Raw genomic sequence first — 23523 nt, 5'->3', positions numbered from 1 at the left:
AAGCACATTTATTATTAACTTTTTAAAACATGTTTCATCCCTGCATGAAGAAGAAAAAAAATTAAAAATAACACTGTTTATCTTCGTAACTATTCCAATGTTATTTATCATTGACTTTGAAATTGAAGCATCTTGAGAATCTTGATAAAATGAAGAATTATCCTAAATATTCTTGTTATTTCTTTTTAAATGCCAAGTTATGAATTTGGAGCAACACATGTTTCTTCACCCTGACTTATCCCCTACTCACAGTCTAGGAAAATAACAAAATATGCTAAAACAAAAACACAGACTTTTTTCAGAAATTTGCAATTAATTTCTAAATAATTCTTAATGAATTCACATGAAATGAAAATAAAAGCATAATTTGTTAATTTTGTGCAATGTTTGGGCGAATGATAATTTCCCAGACTGTATTTATCCGTTCTAAATCTGCTCTATAAGAGGGAACACTAGTTTGCGGAGCTCTCCTCTAATCAGGCACACCAGAGTAAACAGAATATGAATAAAGAATTTCACAGAATATGAAAGTTATCTCAAACAAAATCATCTCTGAAATTTAGTAGAAAATGAACACTCTAATTTTCTAATCCTTTTATCTAGCTTTGCAATCTGAATTGTGGCGAGCGATCAGCTCCATTGTAGAGAAAACAAGTTCAAAAGGAATCTGCTTGAAACATTTAGATTTTGTTATAATTTGATAATTTTTGTATATTTTAAATAGATTTTTGATTTATAGATTTGTATGGCAGGGTAGTATTTACTCTTCCCCCCAGTTCTTAATGGCTGGGAAGATGAAATGGATAGTCAGGTAAACAAAACAAAAATCATCTGTTTTGCAAAAACATCTCAAAACTGTTGGAAGGAAGGATATGTTTTCTAGACGCCGCCGCATGGTTGACATATGTTTCATATTTCATATTTTTGCTTTTGCTATTCAAGACCTTAGCTCCGTGACCTACTTTATCGATTGGATAAATTTACTAAAAACATGTGAAATATTTTTAATAGGATCTTCATACATGGAATGCATAATATAGACAAGGGCGGACTAGAGGGGGGGGGGGCAGGGCCCACGCCCGCCCCACCTGAGCTCCTGGAGGGGTGGGGCGGCAAGGGGGGAGCACCCCCCTAAGGAAATTTATGATATGAATAAAAGCATCACAGGATGAAAGATACAACGAAAATAGTATTAAATAAATGACCTGAACGAAAATGCCCTTTAAAATTGTTTTCTCATACAATGATAACCAGAAAACAATGGAATAGAAAGACGACATTATATCAATATTCAAGTGTTTTGATGTTGTTACAAAGCAAATATTTTTACTAGCAAAACACAATTTAAGTGAAAAAGGTCTATTTACACTGTAACTTGATATGTCTAATGTTCATTGAACTAGTTTTAATCCTAACTTGAGTTTAAAAGTCGTCTTCCTATTTCACAGATTTCTGGTTATGACTGTAAAAATTCATTAAAAATGTCAAATTCATTATTTAAATCAATTAACTAAATTAACTTATTGAATCTTCAAATGTATTAGGTAATTATGTTGATCGGGTAAATTGGATTTGTAATTTGTTTTTGTTAATTTTCATTCCTTATTTTACATATATAAACTATTGAAAATTTCAAATAACAGTTTTTAAAGTTGGTTTTAGGTTATTCGCCCTTTTTTCTTTTATTTAATTTAGAGCCCTTCATAATCTGTGAACTGTGAATTTAAAGCATATTCATTTTCTAATCTAATCGATCATCCTACTATTAAAGAACTACATCATACAGCCTATGCATATCATATTTCAGGCCGTATCTAAAATATATCGAAAATAAACAACTCTTTTAAACTTCAACATTGATTAGGAGTTGTGTACACTCTACAAGATATGTTGTTAACATTAAAACATAGTTTAACTTTCTGCACACATGTGTTAACATTGAATTATATTTTAACTTTCTGCACATGAAGGATAACTGCACACACGAAGGATAACTGCACACATGAAGGATAACTGCACACATGAAGGATAACTGCACACATGAAGGATAACTGCACACATGAAGGATAACTGCACACATGAAGGATAGCTGCACACATGAAGGATAACTGCACACATGAAGGATAACTGCACACATGAAGGATAACTGCACACACTGCACAAAAAGGATAACTGCACACATGAAGGATAACTGCACACACACATGAAGGATAACTGCACACATGAAGGATAACTGCACACATGAAGGATAACTGCACACATGAAAGATAACTGCACACATGAAGGATAACTGCACACATGAAGGATAACTGCACATGAAGGATAACTGCACACATGAAGGATATATCTGGACCTAAGTTTCGAATCAGACTCAAAAGAACTTATCGCTTTATATCTTAAGCATTTTTATTCCCCTCTTTCTCCTAGTATAGAGGTTGCAAGACAGTTCATCTAACTGATTTAGGGTTTCGTTTTTCATCCTCACACTGGAACATGCTAGCTGTAGGAGGCAGGGGAGAAAACAGAATAGAGATAGAAGAGCTCCTGATCCACGTAAGTTTAATACGTCAAACATAGTCTATATCATATACTTTGCTTGTCTGTCTGTTTGGTTGGTTGTTTGTAGCCAATAAACGTCAAAACGGCTAAACTGATCCAGCCCAATTTTTTTGTTGGTCCTCCCATGACTCCATGAAAGGTTATGCATTTTAAAAATTGACTTAAAAAATTTTCTTTTTTTATTGTTTGACAATTTAAGAAAAGAAAATAGCTAGTAATTTATAAATTGGACAACATATTGGCAAGGATTGAAAACTGTGCAAGATTAATATATAAGAATCTTTTGTGCAAAGTCAAAACACGGTTACATGAATAGGGAGAAATAGCTGAGCCGCATAGACATAGTTAAACCACTTTTTTCCCCGGTTCTATTTGAGGAGAAGTAGTTCAACTGGGTCTATGCAATAAACTACTTCTTGCTAATTATTAAGCTTGGTCCCTAGAACAAATATCAATACTTGAATAAAGATTAGAGAAAGATCAATACCAGAATAAAGATCTTTACAAAGGAATTGAGTCCTTGCCGCAAACTCAAATTTTCTTAGCCTTATATCTTTGCAATTTGATGGTATAAACCTTTAAAATTTCAAAATTAGATGATTAGATTAAACAGAATTTATAGTTTAAAATATCAAAGGCCTACGACATTGGGTTGCAAAGATATTGGAAAAACTCAGTTCCTTTTATTTTTAGAGGTTGAAGAGTATGCGTATACTGATTACGATTATAATAATTATAACTACGATGATCTCGGGGAATATTATGCAGAGGGAGAGATAAAACCAGGTGACTGAGTTAAAGGAGTTTACCAAAACCAAAAGAGATTCAGCTCAACAGCTCAAACTTAATTTTGGTTAAACTAAATTGTCCTCTATGTATGCCATTTTACATATCTAGCTTTTTACAGATATATTTTATTTTTTAAATTAATTTTGTTACATATTTTTATAAACTTTTATTATTAAAATGGTGTCGAAAAACACACATTTGCAGTTTTTCTTGTTCAGTTGATAGTTTGAAAATGGGTAGGAAAATGTTGAAAAAATGTACAAAATATAAACCTCTTTTAAAAGTATTTGTTAATATTTCTTCTTAAAAGTAATAATAACTATAAATCTAACTTATGCTTAGTCATTCTTCTTGTTAATTTTTCTTGTAAATATTTTATTTTCTATTTAGAGAATATTTTTACCAAATGTATTTTTGTAATTGCTTTGTAGTTGGAACTGAGTTAGGAGTTTCTGAAGGCCCAAGTAGAGGAGACCAATCTCTCATATCCCCAACAAGTAAGATTAACCTTATTAAATTAAAACTTATGAAATTTAAATCATTAACATTGCTTTTGCTAAATATTTCTTATTTCCATAAATATTTTCCATAATTCTCTCCAAGAATTATGACAGTAAATATTTATCATTGTATCTCTTCTTTTCTTCTTTGTTTGTGTCTTTTGCATAAAAGAAGCAAAACCCGATAGTTTTACTTTAAGAAACTTTAAATCTACAGCGGTCGGCATTTATATCAATACAATGAAGACAAATTTTCTTCTTAGTTTTTGATTTCTAACAACCCTTTTTTTTAAATTGCAAGATTATAAGTAAACATAAAAAGAATCTATTTATTGCCAGATTCTAATTGTTTTCATTTTTATGTGTCCAAGATGCTTAAATTGAAATATAAAGTCGTCTTCATTGTATTGTTGTATGACGACGACTGTAGTAGAATAGTTTTATGACATTTTTTGAAATACATTGAAGGTCTTGCTTCTTATTTCAGCGCTTTCATGCATATAATATTGTAAAAATTACTTAATTTTCCTATCAATGCTTCTTATTTCTGTTAAACTAAAGCTATCTGAATGTTGATTTAAAGCATCTAGACATTTGTTTCTCATTGACCTGAAAACATTCATAAACTAGTTTGTAAAGACCACACTTGGATCAACAGCAAATAAGCAATAAATGCAGCATAAAAAGTGTGTTCTTATAAGGAATTGAGTTTTTGCCACAAACTCAAATTTTCCATGCCCTATAACTTTGCAACCTGATGGTGTAAATCTTTGATTTTTCAAACTTAGACTATTTGATCCAACAGAAGTTATATTTTGAAATATCTAAGTTCTACATGTTTATAGGTTGCAAAGATATTGGGATTATAAAATCAGAGTGTGTGACAAAGACTCGATTCATTTGTTGTTTTTCTGATTTTAAAAAAGTGTGCTTTTTTGCAATTTCTTTATGGCCATTTGCTCTACTGATTTTGACCATTACTCCATAACTCCATACCTCATTCACCATGACGTTTGCATATTTTCATTATATAAAACTTACACCCCATAATCTAATGGTTACATTACATTATTTCTTGGGGTGCCGACGGGTTGGGCCACTAATTTTTCTCGAAGGTTAATTAGACCGCAAATGAGGCTCTTTGTTATCAATAAATGTCCAAAGGTTACAACTCCTGCTGTGAGTTAGGTTAGGCCTTCTGAAGTTCTGAGGGGCCGCACGCTACAACAGAGGTACAACACTGTGGTACTGGCTAGAAGGGTTAGGATAGACTAAAAAAACAATGACGTTAAGCCGAGGAGGGAGAAAAACATTGCAGTCTCCATAAATTCGGAAAACCCAAGTTTATACCCTCTGTACGGGAACACCATTATTGAATTTCCAGCACCTGCCGTAGGCAAAAAATAGATATATTTAGATAATTGATATTGCTAAAGGTCATATAGAGAAAATAGCATATTGAGCAAATGGTCTACAGTGCAATTGACAATAGGGCAAATGGCCATAGAGAAAACGGTTAAAGAGATGATGATGTATTCTGGACGCAACCCTTTTTTATCTTTCATTTTAATCCCTTAGACATTTTTAACATTGCATCTTAAAAAAAGTTTCATACTTGGGTTTCAATTATATGTTATTTTGAGCGTATTATTTCTTTCTTATGTCTTACTTCAATCCTCCCTTGATCCTCTGATTCTTTTCATTCTAAAATTTCCTTTATTTTTATTTCTATATTCGACTCTTCGTTCTACTAATTTAATTCAACAATTGATGCAACTTTGTTAATTTTTAACTCCTTGTTATTTTTATTTTTATTTATTACATTTTTCCATCTTTTTTTATTTTATTTCCGTTAATTATAGAATCTTTTTACTTTTGACACATACCTTAAACTCCATTTAGTATATGTACGTTTCAAACCATTTTAATTCAATTTCATACATAACTTTTTAGCTTTTCTAGCTATTTAATTTAAGTTTAAATTTTGAAAAGCTGTTTTATCGATATCCCTTTTTTATCTTTTCGACAGACCTTAATTGTTCAACATTATTTGAGACGTTTCCCAGTCTTAATTAGTGCTTTGAATTCGTTTTGCATCCCTTTTGTCCTTTTCATACCTGTGGCGGATATTCCAGTTCCTGGCGATGAGATGACAGTTCGAGTATCCAGTAAAAACCGTCCGGGATATCACTGGGCCATAGATGAGGGTATTGAAGGATATCTCATGAACCAACCAGAATTATTCAAGGAACTCTGTCAAATTAACATTATTTTTAACTAATTTTTTTTCAACTGTAATATACCTGCTATTTTCTTCCGTTCTTTAAAAAGTACCACAATTGTTATTACCATTTTTGTTGTTGTGACTTTGACACTGCTCAGGTGATCAGCCCTGGTCTATTTGGGGAGGGGACAATTTCGTTTGAATCCATTTCTAATCCCGGTCGATTTCTGAGAAACCGGGACGGGAAGATATATATTGAGGAGGGGGATGAAGGAGATGAACAGTTTAAAATAGATTGTTCATGGTTTTCACGGATGGATCATTTTTTCAAAAGTTTTATTTCGTTTGAATCTGTTTTAAAACCAGGATGGTTTATCCGGCATAATAACCGTAGGCTAGAGCTTTCATTCATCAGTTCCAACACAGACAAAAATGATGCGAGCTTTATCATGGCAAACCTTTCTGATGGTGAGATGGAGAGAGTGGAGGAAGTTTGGAGACAGTTTTTGGGGAAAACAATTTTAGTTGAGAGTAAAGCTGTGCCTCAACATTTCTGGGCGTGGAATGATGGAAATCAGAGAGATGGTGAGGGAAAGTTGGAACTTGAAGGACATGTTTTTAGAATGGTTTCTGGATTATGGGGTGATGAAACAGTGTCATTCGAATCTTCATCCATACCTGGATATTACATGCGGAGTAGAGGAACAAGTCTTTGGGTAGAGAGAGGAGATATGAACAATCTGGAGTTTAGAAAGGAATGCAGTTTCAATGCTAGGGATGGACGTTTTTTCGCAGGGTATACTTCGTTTGAGTCTGCAGGTCAACCTGATCAATGGATTCGCCAATCTAACCGACAGCTCAAGCTTGAGACCGTTCAGTCGTATCAAGACAACAATGATGCAAGCTTCTTCCTGTCCGAGGCTGAACCCCGTACCACAATATTCCCTACCGTTCCAACAACAACAACAATTCTACCTATTCCCTCCAGAAGACCACGTCCGGTTTTACCACCAATTACTCCCGCTCCAGGTTATGTTGATAAAAGACCAAGTAAGCTGCTAAACATTTTATCCATTGAAACAAAAGACACAAACAATTTATCACTGTTATAAAACTGTTAGTTTCTCTGAATTTTGTAGCAAGTTTTATATTTTTCCACCGACCACCAATAGTTATTTTTTAAAAGAAATCTAATTTTTTTTAAAGAATATGAGAACAAACACTTCTCACAAATCTCGTATACAAATCAATCGTTTTGCCAATCTTATTCCCTCCTATGATTTGCATGGGTTAATAAACACAAAATGTTTCAGCTGTGGTTGAAGATGCGAAGTATCCATGTGCTGATTACAAGCCAGGAGATGACGACCTACAGTCATTTGACTTTATTCGAAAGTTTGAGCTCGATGTGAACTTGGACGGATATCCTGGTGTGAGCAGAGTTCGTGGTTCGAATCGTATGCAAACAGCTTACAGGATAGATTCCACTGCAAACCTGGTTATGCCCACTCTGTAAGTGCTTCATCAATTATATTTCTTTAGCTTCATAATAAATCAATTTCTGTGAAAACTGGAGAAAAGAGACATTGTCATCAATATTGTAACTAAAGGAATCATAAAACGATCCACTCTAACACTGCGAACTAAAATGTGCACGCTCTCACGTAAAAATCTGTCAGTATTTTGCCAAATACTCCCTTAAAACTTTAGTTAGGAACAAGCGCGTTACAATTAAAAAAGTAAAGGTGAGTTGGTGAGGTAAAACCAAAGGCCAAGGCGTTGGGAAACTTTAAAGTCGAGGCTGCCTTAAAATGTAATGAATAACTTTCAGAGTTGTCTTAATTTTCTTATTTTTTCAGGAGAATATTCAACCAAGGTCTACCTGAGCAGTTTAGCTTTATCACAACTTTCAGAAACCGAAATCCAACAAACCAACGTTGGAACCTAATTAGGATATCCACAACCAGGAATGTTTTATATTAATGCAGCCGCTACAGTATTTATGCAAAAAGAAAATGACTCGAAAAAGTGTTTTTAATTTTAGTTAATGTAAATTTTGTATTCCGATCCTTCATTTTGACGTAAAATTATGTCCAATGCTCGAAAACCTCTCTGTTTTCCTTTAACAAATAATAACTTTTTTATATTTTAATCATTATTTTTATTTTTTTTTTAATCTAAATTGCAGAAAGAAAATTAATGAATATCTTCTTAAGTTACTTTGTTTCAAATGATTTCTTACAGAGGCCCCAATTTGATGCCATGCACAAAAAATTGTCTATTTCCAAGGACCAAATGGGAGGATCTGAATACAAAACTTATAAAAATTAAAACTACTCACAAGATGAACCGGCCTATGCATGGTGGGGAAGGGGGACGCAAGAAGAAAGAGTAGGCACCTTCTAGTCCTTTAATTTTGACTTTTAAGTGCATGCAGTCACTAGAGTCCATTTTTGAGCATTTTTAAACAATTAACAGGGCTGAAAAACCATAATCCCTGATTTTTGGGTCACCCTGTTTATCTTAGCAATTTGATGGTTTTAAGTATTTCAACTTATGACTATATATGATCTAGAAGAATTTATAGTTTGAAATATATATATCATATACATATGAAATTGGCTTAATTCGATTTCACCCCCCTAGCCTTCTCCAATAAGCTAGAAAAAATATAGAATATGATTGAAGGGGTGTATCTCAGTTTTCTGTTGGACTCAATCCTGGGCTCAACACTATTGAGTTCTCTATTCTAAATTTTAACGGTGATATACAAACCCTATCCTGGCAAAAACCTGAGGTTAGACATTTAAAATATCTAATTTTTATCAGAGAGTTTTCAATAATCAATAATTTATTTTCTTACTAGAATACTTTAATTATCAGGTATTTAACTCTGAGTGGCACAAACTTCACTTCGGTGTATTTCGAGACAAGGTTGTTCTCTACGTGAATTGTGAACCTGTCGGAGAACAACCCTTGCAACCTGTTCAAACTAAAATAGATCTTAACGGACAAATTCTCATTGCAAAGGTAAAAGGAGAATTTTTTACTTTGACCTTTCGACATATTCTTTTTAAAAATTTACTTTTTAGGAGGCAGACACCAGCTCTACTCACGGTATAGATTTACAGTGGATGGTTATGGCGTGTGATCCTGAAAGTGTTGAAAGGGAAACTTGTGACGAGTTACCAGTTAGTATTTACTTTACGAAATCCAGTTTTTAAAGAAACTTAGTGAAATATTCATTCAAATAAAGAATTGAATAAATAGAACGATGCTTTAATTATTCATTTGTGTTTTATTTAGGCGCGTGAAAAGCCTCAGCAGCCTCAGTGCGAGGTCACCTGTCCTGGTGGTCCACCGGGAAACGATGGAGTTCAGGTATTAAGTTGCTGCTAAGTACAGTTAGAACCAGAAAACTGTGGAATAAGAAGACGCCATTAAAGCCATGTTTAAGTGTATTTGATGCTGTTACAGCAAAAAGTTTGACTAGTAACTTATTAAACAACTTATTAAGTCAAAAAGTCGTCTTCGTATTCCAACGTTTATGGCTCTCATTGTAGCAATAAGAGGAGTTTAATAACGAATAATATTGTCACAGAAAATGTTTGTGATGAACAGGGGTTACCAGGTAGAACTGGCCAGCCCGGAGAAAGAGGACCGACAGGAAGAATAGGGCCCCCTGGAGAGCCTGGAAAACAGGGCTTTCCGGGAACGCCGGGAGAAATAGTAAGTACACTATGTTTTTTGCTTATAAAGGGTTTCTTCATGATTGATAGGCGTTTAATGGATGGGCGGATTTTTTGGTAACTAATAATTTGATAACTAACATTTTAGTAACTAACAATTTGGTAACTAATAATTTGGTAACTGGACAATTTGGTAACTAATAATTTGGTAACCTCACAATTTGGTTAGGTTAGGTTAAGATGGTTTCTGGGTCGAGTGCTGCGGCTAGGACAGGCTAGGGGACTGAGAACTGTGGTCATATTTATCCAAACAAATACAATGATATTCGATATGTAGGGTTAGGTATGATTAAGACAATTTCTGGGCCGAGCACTGCGGCTAGGACAGGTTTAGGGACCGAGCGCTGCAGCCTTATTTATAAACAAAAAATACAATGATATCCGATATGGGGAGTTAGGTTAGGTTAAGACAATTTCTAGGCCAAGCGCTGCGGCTAGGACAGGCTAGGGGGCCGAGCGCTGCGGCCGTTTAAATAAAAAATAATACAATGATAACTGATATGTGGGGCTAGGGGACCGAGCGCTGTGGTCATATTTATTTGACTAAAAAGTACAGTGGTCCGCAGAAAATAGCGAAAAACATAGACGACCTTTGTTAAAAAATACAGTGGTCCGCAGAGATAAGTGGGAAAGAGGGCGACAATTGTGAAAAAATACAGAAAAAAGTGGAAAATTACGTTAACAAAACATTAGTCCACAGAAAATAAATATACCAAACAATGATTTTGAAATGTAAGTTTCAATTATACAAATTGTTAGTTGCCAAATAGTCGGGTTACCAAATTTTTAAGTTACCAAATTGTTAGTTACCTAATTGTTAGTTACCAAATTGTTGGTTACCAAAATGTTAGTTACCAAATTAAGTTACCAAAAATCCGCCTACGTTTAATGGCGTAGCATGCTTTTATTTCACACATTAAAGCATTATTTAAACTTTTATGTCCTTGATAACGAGAAACATATTATCTGGTTCCTCAGTTCTCCTTAAAAGTTATATAATGTATATTATCTACATCAAAGAAAAGAATAGAAAGGACAATATTTTGCTAAAAGTAGTATGTATCTACTAGGATACTAATGAAAATACGTGTACGTACACTTGGATAGTATGAGTATAGGGTGTTATCTTCTAGGAAAGTATCTAGTAGGATAGTTTTTTCTAGGAGAGTTTCTACAAGAATGGTATCTATATATTAGGAGAGTATCTACTATGTCTACTTTCCTAGTAGATACTTTTAAATATCTACCAGGATATTATTCATCATTTATATTTGTCTAAAGCAAAATTACATTAAACAATATAAAAGTTTACAAACTAATACTCTTTTCTCTAGATATCGCATTTTATAATTGACAGGGTTTGCCAAAAAAAGGTGCAATACAAGACTTTTAGCACGAGTATAGTTTAGTTATTCAGAGGTGTTTTTCAGAAATGGAGTTTTTTGGTCCCAGTCTAACGTTTTTCGTTTTCTAAAAATGTGGTATGATGACAGAACTGTAAGGCTTGATAGATTTTCGCGCATTGCTTTGAAACCAACAATGGGTTTGCAGAACTTATTCAGTTTCTTAGTTTCTTTAGATTTGCTTTATTTGATGGTGAGATATATCCTCTTGAGTCGATTTCAAAAGGGTGAACAGACACATCCCTAGTTGTTATATCAGTGATAAAATGTTCATACTTGTTCATCTTTTGAGCGTTGGCATTTTTGATATTTGTTTCCATGCAGGACAGTAAGCTCAAAAATATCTTTTCCTACATTCTATCGATTATTACTAGATCTGGTTTCTCTGCGGTCACAAGGAGGGGGGGGGGGGGGGGCCAGTACCTACCCCTGTATGTCGGCATACATCAAAAATCGGCCAATATCATTTAATCCAGTGATATATTTAATAAGATTGTTGTGCCTCCAAGTATATCTTTTTTGGTGTAGTGCAACCTTGCAGCCATTTAAACTTTCCTAGTAGATACTTTTAAATATCTGCTAGGAGACTTTAAACAAGAAGAGACTATTACGGTGAGTACCAGCTAAAAAAATAACTAGGGGAGTATTAGCTATAGGGAGATTATCTACTGGGATGGTTTCAGGATAGGTTCAAGGGAGAACCTGGAGAGATTGGTATTCCAGGATGGCCTGGTTCAAAGGGAGTACGAGGTTCAAGAGTAGGTATCCCAGCACTCCTTAATTTGTTATGTTTCATCGTTAGATTTATAAACCTGCACTCCCTGCACTTCCTGCTCTACCTGCACTACCTGCACTCCCTGCACTCCATGCACTTCCTGCACTACCTGCACGCTCTCTGCACTGACTTCCATTGCTATTGGCATGTCCGTAATATCACTGTGATTCACGGCAATCCACACTACACAGATGCATTAATCAAATAATGAGTGTCCCACGAAACATGACAGTTGAGACCAGAGACCAATATTATCTGTACTAATCCATAGCATCTATATATAAATTTGGCTTGTCTGTTTGTCTGTTTGTATCCAATAAACGTCAACACGGCTGAACCGATCGGGCCCAAATTTTTTGTGGGACATCTAGGGACCCCAGGGAAGGTTTATCAATGATTGAAATTTTAAATATTTGTCTCCATCAAAATTCGATCTTCATTTAATTTTTGAAAATTTTGAAAATCCACGAAATTTTTTGTGAAAATCCGCAAATTATTTTTGTTTTGTTTTACGATGTACACAAAGAGAACATGTTCACAATTAATTTAGAAGATGGGCGCGAAGCGCCCTATAAGGCTAGTTTCATAAACTTCTACAAAAGTAATCTGCAAAAAATTGCAAACTTGCACAAATTCGGCTAAATTTGTATTGTAAAAGCAAAATTGTGCGGAATATAAAAATTAAAGATATTTTTTAAGTCCTTGAACCTCTCGCATTCAAATGTTTAAATACTATTGTAAAATTTGCAAAGCCTATATGTGTGTATAAAAGAAAAACTGCCCCCACTTCAGATAACAAATGATCTAAAAAAACCAAATTTTCTAAATCTGAATTTCTAAACTTTTGAAATTTCCGATAATTTTAAAAGCCTGAAAAGGGCAGGCCCAATTTTGAAAATTCCAGGACTACGCGTATTTTGAGATTATTGTTTCAAGAATCATCCTTGTAAAAAGGTTGACAAATGAATGTCACAAATGACTCAAGACGATCTTCAAATCATCTCCTAATTGTCATGTTTAATGGGACACCCTCTTCTTGTGTGTTCATATTTACGCGAGGTTCCCTAAATAATTGATTTCAAGCATACATATTCCTTATATGTTATCATCATGTATTGGAGAGGTCTGATGTAGGGGACCAGGATGAAACTGAAAGAGAATTGTCACATATTTTCAGGTTAACTGAAATCTGTTTCTGAATAAAAATATCTAACCTCAATGCAGTTTTATGTTGTTGTTTCATTAATCTTTTGTATTTATATCATGGGAAGAAATTGACAAAGGAAGAAAAATTGTAAAAAATATTAAGGGTTTTTATCTTTTTATTGCCTTCTACATCCACAACCCAAATAATGTTAAGTATTTTTTATATGTATTTTCTACTAACTGAAGTGGAATTTGCCCGTGGAATTTAAAACAAAAATTGAAAATAAATTTCCATCTTGAAAAAAATAGATTTTGTTACAGGCCGGTGTCACACGAAACATGGCAGTAACAAGACGACTTGTAAGTCGTCTTTGACATTGAATTTATTTGTGACATATAGTCGTCAACCTACTTTAACGTGAATGATTATTGAAACAAAAACTATAAAATTCTCCTAGTCCTGGCATTTCCAAAATGTGGTCCGCCCTTTCTTGTGCTGTCAATATTACCTGAGATATTAAGAATTTCTTTCAGATTTCTATTTTATTAAACAAAACGAAATTAGTCGAATTCTGAACGAAATTCTTCATATCTCCGTTAAAATTAAAACCACAGAAAAGGCAGACCACATTTTTGAAATGCCAATATTGGTGGTGTTTTGTGATTTTTAACTCTAGAATTTTACTTTTAAGATTAGTTTAACAAAGAAAGGCTGCATATTATGTCAAAGATCAAAGACGACCTTCAAACCGTCTTGATACTGTCATGTTTCGTGAAACACCCTGTAGCTAATATATATTTTTATGTATATATATACAGTGATATACAGTGAAAACCAGAAAACTCTGAAATAGGAAGACTACTTTTAAACTAAAGTTAGGACTTTAACTTGTTCAATGAACATTAGACATAGCAAGTGTAAATAGACCCTTTTCACTTAAATTGTGCTTTGCTAAGTTACTAGTAAAAATATTTGCTTTGTAACAACATTAAAACGCTTAAGTATTGCTATAATGTTGTCTTTCTATTCCATTGTTTTCTGGTTATCACTGTACATATATATATATATATATATATATATGTCTAACATGAAACACAGTGTCCAGCAATAACCAATCTTAATAAACAGTAGAATATGTTCTAGACTTATTTAAGGAAGATATTTATACAAATATGAGCGAAAAGCTTTATTTTATAGATAAGTGGCAGAAGAAATATTCAAAATATATTTTATACATTAATAGAAGAATTTATTTCACAGTTTTCTTTCTGCTTGTTGTCTACCAGCACGTACATGTTAGATGGCCCGATGGGGAAACGTTTGTGGTTAAACTTGGATACGGAACATCTTCCCATACAATCTAGAATGTAATTGATACATGATACAGATCACATTTGTAAATGGTTTGCATGATTTTGTAGGATCCCACAAAATTCCGAGGTTCACAAGATTATTAATGATTAGGGTAATATTCAAGTTATGGAGCCAATAGATAAGAATAGGAAGAAAGGGTACTTTTCCAAAGATTTGAAAACCACAAATCACATGTGTTAAGAGTTGATAATGCCTCTCGTATGAAGGGACAATTGTCCCTTGGGAACACTTGTAACGTCAAAATTTAAGCAGTTTTAAATTCCATGTAGACTGAGCAAGTCTGACCTCTTTGCAGAGACTACTTAAAGGGGGGGGGTGGATACTCCCCCCCTGGAAAAAATAGAGGCACAAGAAGAGGGAGCAGACACCTTCTAGACCAAGTTCTAGAGCCTTAAATTTTGATTTTCAAGAATAGAGCAAACAACTTTGCGTGCCGTTCCACTTAATCACTCAAAATTAAGATTTTTTTATAGAAATATTTATAAGAATACAAAATTTGGCTCCTAGATTTAAAAACTATTTGAACTTTGTACCTATAACTATAAGAAGCACTTTTTAACACAATATAACGATGTTCAGTAGGAATGCATTTTCTCTTTCTGATTCTGGTCTGTGTTACTGAAAACCGCCAAGCATATTAAAGTAAACTGCCCTGTAACACGAAAAGAAGGTCTCACTAGATTGAATATATGAAGTATATTAATTATTGTTTAATGTTAAGGGGCGATCTGGACCTCAAGGTGCTCCTGGACTTCGTGGACCTGCGGGGCCTGAAGGACTAAAGGGAGATCGTGGACCTTCAGGGCCTGAAGGCCCATTAGGTAAACAAAACCTCAAAGTCTCCCTGAGTATGAAAGATGAAGATGAAAAAAAAAAAATTTAGGCATGGTTGGTCTACCTGGAGCTATTGGACCAAAAGGAGGAAAGGGAGAATCAGGAATACCTGGACTACCGGGTCCTCCTGGTAGTCCTGGAGACCGTGGTCCACCAGGAGACATATCTCAAGTTATTGGACCAGTAGGCCCACCAGGACCACCAGGAAATAGTGGAACACCGGTAAGGTTAAATAAAACGTACATAGCTTGTTGCTACATACCAACAGATGCAGAGTTTGGAGTCAATTCTCAACTCTTTTAGTCTCTGGTTTGATCATTTTTACTAAGTGTATGAAGTCCCCTATAACAAATCTTCAGAATTACATGATGTAGTTCTTTTTCCATTATAGTCCATTAATCAAAGGTCTGTGAAATCATATGCACTTCTAAGCATTAAGTAGCTCCTGGAAATACTTGTTTACCCACAAAGGATGAGACTGTAAAGAAACTCTTAAAATATGACGATCCCAAGGTTAAAATTAAGTATTCTGCCTTAGATATGTTAACCAAATGGCTTATTTAATGATTTGGCATAAAAACAAATAAGTTTACAATTGCAGTGAATCATGAATTCAAAAACAAATTCCGTACAATCGTCTCGTCTCTGAAGTCTCATCCTTTGTGGGTAGCCCTGTACTCTGCCGATTAATTAGTTCTTTAGTGAAACAAAAGGCGCACAGATTTTTGTTTCAAAATAAAAAAATTTTGAGGTTAGAAATATTTTTAACATTTTTTATTAGATATTTCAAAATGAAAATTCTAGGGTTTGCCGGGTTTAGACGGAAAGAAGGGAGAAAGAGGAGATAGTGGAGAGAGAGGATTAGGAGGTAATTATTTAATAAATATAAGTTTTTAATTTTCAACAAGCGGTGGGAAGCAGGCGGCCATGAGCCACAATTATTTACCCTTTTATGCCAAATATTAACTTTTTATTTTCCGGCAGCCATGAACCACTTCTCGGTCTTCCATGCCACAACATTCTTGTTTTCCGGCAATTACAATTGTAAATGGTAAAACTAATAATTGCTGGACAAAGAAAATTTTGCGACATGAAAGACCGAATAGTTGTGGCTCATGGCTGTGGGAAGACAATAAAAACTAATGTGTGGCTTGGAAGTGAAAACAGTTTTGACTTATAAAAATATTGACTTCAAGGTCTACCTGGCAAGGACGGATTAAATGGACAGCGTGGTCCTAAAGGAGATGCTGGTCAGCCTGGACCTCCCGGTCGAGATGGAGTACTGGGAAGAACTGGACCAGCTGGACCACCAGGTCCTCCCGGAGCGATGGTTGAAGGTGAAAAGGTTCCTGGACCCTCTGGACCACCTGGCCTGGACGGAGCTCCTGGGATTCCTGGATTACCAGGACCTAAAGGTGAACGAGGAGCTAGTGGTGAACAAGGTCAAAGAGGAGAGTCAGGTGTACCAGGAGAGAGAGGATCTCTTGGTCCCCAAGGCAAAGAAGGAAGGCAAGGGGACCGTGGAATGCCCGGTCAAAACGGTCAAAAGGGTGAAGAAGGTATTGCTGGTAAACCAGGATCTCCCGGGATACAGGGACCTCCTGGTCTGGTTGGACAACCAGGGCAACAAGGTATTCCGGGTTTACCAGGAGACCCTGGACCTCCTGGTCGACAGGGGGATCCCGGAACAGCAGGACTGGATGGTAAGGATGGCATGGATGGAAAACCAGGAATGACAGGATCACCTGGAGATAGAGGTAAGCCAGGAGAGGACGGAACCCCTGGCATTCAAGGTCTTTCGGGACCTCCTGGATCTAAAGGAAATTCTGGCCCACCAGGTTTGCCTGGCCATAAAGGGCCGCCAGGAAAACAAGGGGATACTGGCTTACCTGGTCCGGAGGGTCCCAGAGGTCACCGTGGACCACCAGGACAAATGGGTAATGCTGGTCTACCAGGACCAGTTGGTCCGAAGGGACCTCAAGGTCTAACAGGGGATCCCGGATCTCCTGGTGTCGCTGGACCTGCTGGTGAGCGTGGTACTAGGGGGCTGAAGGTAAATCTCCGATTTTTTGTTATTCTCTTTGTCTTCTCAAATACTAAAGTGAATTTAAGAAAATAAAGCAAAATATTTACGCACTAAACAGTCACACAGTGACTCTTCGATTTTACAATTTAGCTGGGCTATTTGTTAAAATGATCTCAATGTAAAATCTATATATTTATTCTATATTTATAAAACTAATGGTTTAATGTTTGGTCATCATCTATTAAACATTTCATTAGTAATTAATAACCATACTTCCTATTAGGGACCAGCGGGCCGACCTGGAAACATGGGACCCCAAGGATTACCTGGTTTGGAAGGAAAACCTGGTTCGCCAGGCCCACCTGGGCCTCCAGGACCCCCCGGAGAGAGTGTTACTTTGGTACCAACTGAGATGCAGGGAATGGTTAGCTCCGGAGACACTGGACCACCAGGTCCAATGGGTCCTCCGGGACCTCCAGGAGAAAGAGGTGCAGGAGGAAGTCGTGGACCCGAGGGAGGGTCTGGATCCCCTGGTATTCCTGGAGGCCCTGGTACACCAGGAAGACAGGGGCTTCCGGGTAGAGCAGGGAACCCTGGTATTCCTGGGAAGGATGGAAGACCGGTAATGCAAACTTAAATTAAACCTGAGCAGGACAGTTCGTGAATTTATAAGTATTTGAGAAAACAGCGGTAACATGTTAAAAGAAATGCAGGAGACAATCCACTTCTTCTTTATCGGAACAGCCTTAGGACTATCACGTTAACCAAGGGCGTATACAGAAATAAATCTATGGGGACGAAATTTGCGCGAAGCACCAAAATTTAAACTGTAAATTCAAAAGATTTGGCTAATTGGATATCAGGCATAAGTATAATATACTTTAAAGGTAGACATACAGTCCAATTACCTTGCATGTACTATACTTTATCTCTCCTTCAAACAAAACTAGCAGAAAAAAGCATTATTTCTAAAAAATCGACATTTTATTATAACGTTATGTTAGTAATAATAAGTAGTAAGTATTAAAACTAGAGTATAGTAAAAGACATTTATGAAAATGAAAAACTCAACTTAAACTTAAATTCTATGAGATAAAAAAGGACAAAGGTCCATAAAATAATTATGACTTATAAAAAGTTTCTGTTTTGAAAAAAACGTAGGCTGCAGGAGTACAATTGTAATCTTCGTTCATTTATATGTTTGCTATGGCTGGCCAAACGTCTGAATCAAATGGGCTGAATTTTAGTGAGGAAGTTTTTAGTTTTAATTCGATTTTTAAAATTCCACGGGCAACGCCTGGCCCTTCAGTTAGTTTGTAATAAAAAGAAAGAAGAAAGATTACAAAACGGCGGTGCAATGAATAAAGTAAATTAGATCCAAATTTTTAAAAAAAAACAAAAAAAATGGTCTTTTACTACCTCCAAACTCAAGCCTTCGTAGCGCCCATCCGATTAGGATGAATGTGCATTCTAAATAGATTTTTCATTCGGCCTTCTGTCATGGTGGCTCTGGTCCACTTATACAATCTTCTTAGTGCATTGAATGAACAGCAAACTAATTTTTTTTTATGTTCTTCACTCTTGAGTTTAAGATTTGAAAACTGTGAAAGCTCTGAGTTCTAAGGGGGGAGGGGCACTGCCCCCCAGTATACGCCCTTGACGTTAACAAAGAAAAATTTGGATGGGTTTCTTTGTTCAAAGAAATTACGATTTGTCTTAAAAATCCCTTTTAAAACAAAACAAAAGTAGTTGCAAAAAATGCTAAGAAGTGTTGAAATAATAATATGCCATATAGGGACGGGAATATACTGAAGATGATTTAAGAGAGATCTGTGCTTCAGTACTCAGAGGTAACCTATTTAAGTTATACACAGCAGTATAACCATTACACAATACGCTTGTACTGCTCTGTAATCAACCTGCATGTAACTAATGAGAAGTTGCTCCTAGGATTACAGTAGTAGTACAGCAGAAACTAATGAAAAATACCCATTATGAATTAATCTTTAAACCTGCCTGTCTGTAGATATTTTGTTTGTCCTCATAATGTAGTGCGACTACTTCTGTCAGTCCACTTCAGTGGGTCAACTTTGAAATTTTATAGGGTTTTATGATAATCAGTTCGTTAGAACTTTATGAAACGTCATTTCTTCCCTATTTCTAATGATACTAGCTGTATAGAGCGCTTCGCGCCCATCTTCTAAATTAATTGTGAACATGTTCTCTTTATGTACATCGTAAAACAAAACAAAAATAATTCGCGGATTTTCACAAAAAATTTCGTGGATTTTCAAAATTTTCAAAAACTTAATGAAGATCGAATTTTGATAGAGACAAATATTTGAAATTTTGATTATTCATAAACCTTCCCTGTGGTCACGTGAGGTCCCACAAAAAATTTGGGCCCGATCGGTTCAGCCGTTTTCACGTTTCTTGGATACAAACAAACAGACAGACAGACAAATAGACAAACAGACAGACAAGCCAAATTTATAGATAGATTTGGTTTTAATGTACAGGGTGCCCTACGAAACATGACATTAGCAAGACGACTTGTTTACCCTTTTGCTTCGCGTTAGCCTAAAAGAAACAAATTAACAGCTGATGTATATTTGAAATTTACAGCAAGTGCTTGGTTAAAACAATTTTGGAAATATTATTTCAGTCATATTGTCAGACAAATGAAAATTAAAGTACTTTTTCAAAGCTCTTTTTCCTTCATTTTAGAGAGAACCACTTAAATTCTTTTTCAGACTTTGTAATTTTTAGATCGACTTTCTGAGCTGACCGCTGGTCTTCAAGGACCTCCAGGACCACGTGGTATGGGACGACCTGGAACTTCTGGCAGTCCTGGGCCACGAGGGCCTATGGGTGAGTAAACTTTAAGCCTGATTTATACAGAAAAAAATGTACTTATTGTAAATGCAGGAAAAGACCAGGTACACCTAAAAGGGATGGTGGAGATGTCCTATTTGATGTGTGGTTCAAATCCAAACGAATCCAGTGTTTGACCATCTAATGACATTTAATGTCCGAAAATGACCTCCAAAATGAAAATGTTTGTAATATGGCTATTTATATATAAATCAAAAGCTAGGGACCCAGAGAATACAGTAGCATCAAAGAAATAAGAAGCGGGCTGTAGTTGAATGAATAGGGTCAAAAATAATATTCCCCCCCCCCCATTTTCTATTCTGTTTTTTATGTTTCTACTTCAAGGAGATTTTATTCAAAGCAAGGTTGGGGGTCCCCTCACTCGCAACATTTCATTTCATTTGATATGCTTAAAGCCATAGTTAAAACATTTTCATTATGGAGATCATTTCAGGTCATTAGAGGTCATCAGAAGGTCAAACACTGGATTTTTTGCTGCTACTGTATTCCCTAGGTTTCTAGCTTTCATTTGATATGCATAAACCCATAGTTAAAACATTTTCGATTTGGAGGTCATTTTAGGTAATAAGAGGTCGCTAGAGGTCATCAGAAGGTCAAACAGATTTGTTGCTGCTACTGTATTCCCTGGGTTTCTAGCTTTCGTTTGATATGCATAAAACCATAGTTAAAACATTTTTATTTTGGAGATAATTTTAGGTCATTATAGGTTATTAGAAGGCTAAACACTGAATTCGTTGCTGCTCCTGTATTCCCTGGGTTCCTAACTTTCGTTTGATATGCATAAAGCCATAGTTAAAACATTTCATTTTAGAGGTCATTTTAGGTCATTATAGGTCATTAGAGGTCATTAGATGAAGGTTAAACACTGGATTCGTTGCTGCTCCTGTATTCCCTGGGTTCCTAGCTTTCGTTTCATATGCATAAAGCCATAGCTAAAATATTTTCATTTTTGGAGTTCATTTAGGTCATTAGAGGTCATTAGAAGGCCAAACACGGGATTTGTTGCTGCTACTGTATTCCTGGGGTTCCTAGCTTTTAACTGATATGCATACAGCCATAGTTAAAACATTTTCATTTTTGGAAGTCATTTAGGCCATTAGAGCTCGTAAGAGGTCATTAGAAAGTAAAACACTGGACTTGTTGCTGCTATTGTATTCCCTGGGTTCCTAGCTTTCGTTTGATATGCATAAAGCCATAGTTGACAATTTTCTATTTGTGGAGGTCAATTAGAGGTCATTAAAATTCAATTTGATTTTATTATAGGAATTTCGATCACTAATTAGTCGTGCAGCCAAAAATTGGAAGATTTGAACCAAAATTAAGGCAGCCCCCCCCCCTTTTTAAAACTCAAAATCAATTCTTTTCTGATGTATTCATTTTAGGAGACCCTGGTGTCCAGGGAGAAACTGGTCCAAGAGGGTTTCCCGGCCTACCGGGTCTTCCAGGACCAAATGGACCCTCAGGAATTAAAGGTGACAGAGGTATGCCCGGAGATCCTGGTAGACCTGGTATAGGGGAGGAGGGACCACCTGGACCCCCGGGTGGAGAGGGACCCCCTGGTCCACCAGGAATAGGAGAACCTGGAACTCAAGGACTGAGAGGAGCTCCGGGAAGACCAGGTCAATGTTATTTTTAGAATTTCTTTATGCTGACAGACATTTTTAAAGATTTTTTAAAAATCTATTTTAGTTTCTGTCTGTAGTTATCTACACTTTTCTTAACTATTGTGTTTGCACAAAACTTTTATCTTCTCGGAAAGTGAAACTAACAATTGCAAACAGAAAATTCGCCCATATTTTCAAACATTTTCAAAACTATTTCTTAAAAGTATCTTTAGTACGATGAAAGAACTGATTACTCGTCTCATTCTCTGTATTTCCAATCCAAATATTTGTAACCTGATTATTAGACCTTGAATATTTCAAACTATGCTAGTTGATTGATGACAAAGAGTGTATCGAAACAAGATTGTGCACCTTATGTGCTTTTCAAAATGCAGTCTTCCTTCTCTGTATCCTTTAAATTATTGGAGTTATTAAACATTAGAACAATTTTGTTTTTAATTAATAAATTTTAATTTCAGTGGTAAGTGTTTTAAATTGTCAGTGCATAGAACTTTGGCTCCAACTTAATAACTGTACTACTGCTGACTTTATATTTTCAATTTTCTGTTTTCTCCAAATAGCTCTTGTATTTAGGACGACGAGGTGTTGAAGGTGGACCAGGTCCTGTTGGACCTCCAGGATATTGTCAGTTCTGTGATGCATTGGCCATGCAGTCAAACAGGCAATCAAGCAAGAAGGGCCCTTGAATCCTCATTAGTTTCCGCAAATTCTAAATTACTTAAAAAAGAAAATTCAGTAGTACTGCGATAATCATTAATAGTTGCCACAAATTGTAAATTTTTGAAGTTATTTACATGACAGATACTTAAAAAAATGCCTTGATTATTTTGTGATGATGAAAAGTACTTATATCATTTCATAGAATTGTGTTCTTAGTTTAATATAAGCGTTTTGTATTTTGTGATAAAGAATTAAAATAAAACTGCCAAATTCGTCCAAAACTATACTAAAGTATAAAATGTAAAAATAATAGTGTTGACGGATGTATAGCAAGATACTCAAGATGAAAGATGTTGAACCCCCGTCTCAAAAAAATCGATAACAAAGAATTCTCTTTATTTCCTTAAAAAAAATTACATGTATAGATAACTTTAACAACTATTATAATAAATGTTTATAATGAAAAAATTCTTACGATATAATAACTGATGAAACGGGTTATCAATAATTGAACAGTACTAAAAGACGTTTTAAACTTCTGAAATAAATGACAGTTTAATTATTAACGAAAGTCACTAATTCTTTATATGAAAATATTCTTTGTTTAGCTTTTGAAAATGGGTTCACAATGCTCTCGGTTGTTTACGACTCAGTCAAGGGAGAACAAAGAAAAGGAGGTTAAAATTGTTTGGTTTGGTGTGTCACCGAGAGGGGATCTATGTTAAAGACGACTTTACGCGGAGACCTTATTTTTAATGTTTGACAAATAGATAGATATTAAAGATTATCCTGTTCATTATTATTTCATCTTATATTCCTTGTTTTAACATCAAGCTACATTCCTACTTCAAACACTAAGTATTTAAATCTATATTTTACATAAAAAGTTTAATAAATATTAATCCCATGACAAAATCAAGTAGATGTTGATGCATAGATCCAAGCAGAAACTTGGCAAGCCCT

General features: G+C 35.3%; 1 protein-coding gene across 2 annotated transcripts; it reads left to right on the top strand.

Moving 5' to 3' along the window:
* The first annotated feature begins 443 nt into the window (after positions 1 to 443).
* On the top strand, positions 444 to 22846 carry LOC111696927 (collagen alpha-1(I) chain). Of its 2 annotated transcripts, XM_023466718.1 has the most exons (23): positions 444 to 490; positions 740 to 811; positions 2465 to 2553; positions 3253 to 3345; positions 3780 to 3845; positions 5984 to 6096; positions 6231 to 7122; positions 7386 to 7584; positions 7932 to 8039; positions 8761 to 8869; positions 8956 to 9102; positions 9165 to 9263; positions 9379 to 9453; positions 9694 to 9801; positions 15242 to 15341; positions 15404 to 15576; positions 16159 to 16222; positions 16551 to 17407; positions 17664 to 18002; positions 19176 to 19230; positions 20150 to 20251; positions 21658 to 21894; positions 22474 to 22846. In XM_023466718.1, exons 2-23 carry the CDS (start codon positions 783 to 785, stop codon positions 22584 to 22586), a joined length of 4167 nt encoding a protein of 1388 aa, XP_023322486.1. In that variant the 5' UTR covers positions 444 to 490; positions 740 to 782; the 3' UTR covers positions 22587 to 22846. The 2 variants fall into 2 exon arrangements, with proteins under 2 accessions (XP_023322486.1, XP_023322487.1); XM_023466719.1 differs by lacking the exons at positions 5984 to 6096; positions 6231 to 7122.
* Positions 22847 to 23523: the final 677 nt, after the last annotated feature.

Source organism: Eurytemora carolleeae, unplaced genomic scaffold (genome assembly GCF_000591075.1).
Source record: "Eurytemora carolleeae unplaced genomic scaffold, Eaff_2.0 scaffold244, whole genome shotgun sequence".
NCBI lineage: Eukaryota > Metazoa > Arthropoda > Copepoda > Calanoida > Temoridae > Eurytemora > Eurytemora carolleeae.
This window is presented reverse-complemented; position numbering and strand designations above follow the sequence as displayed.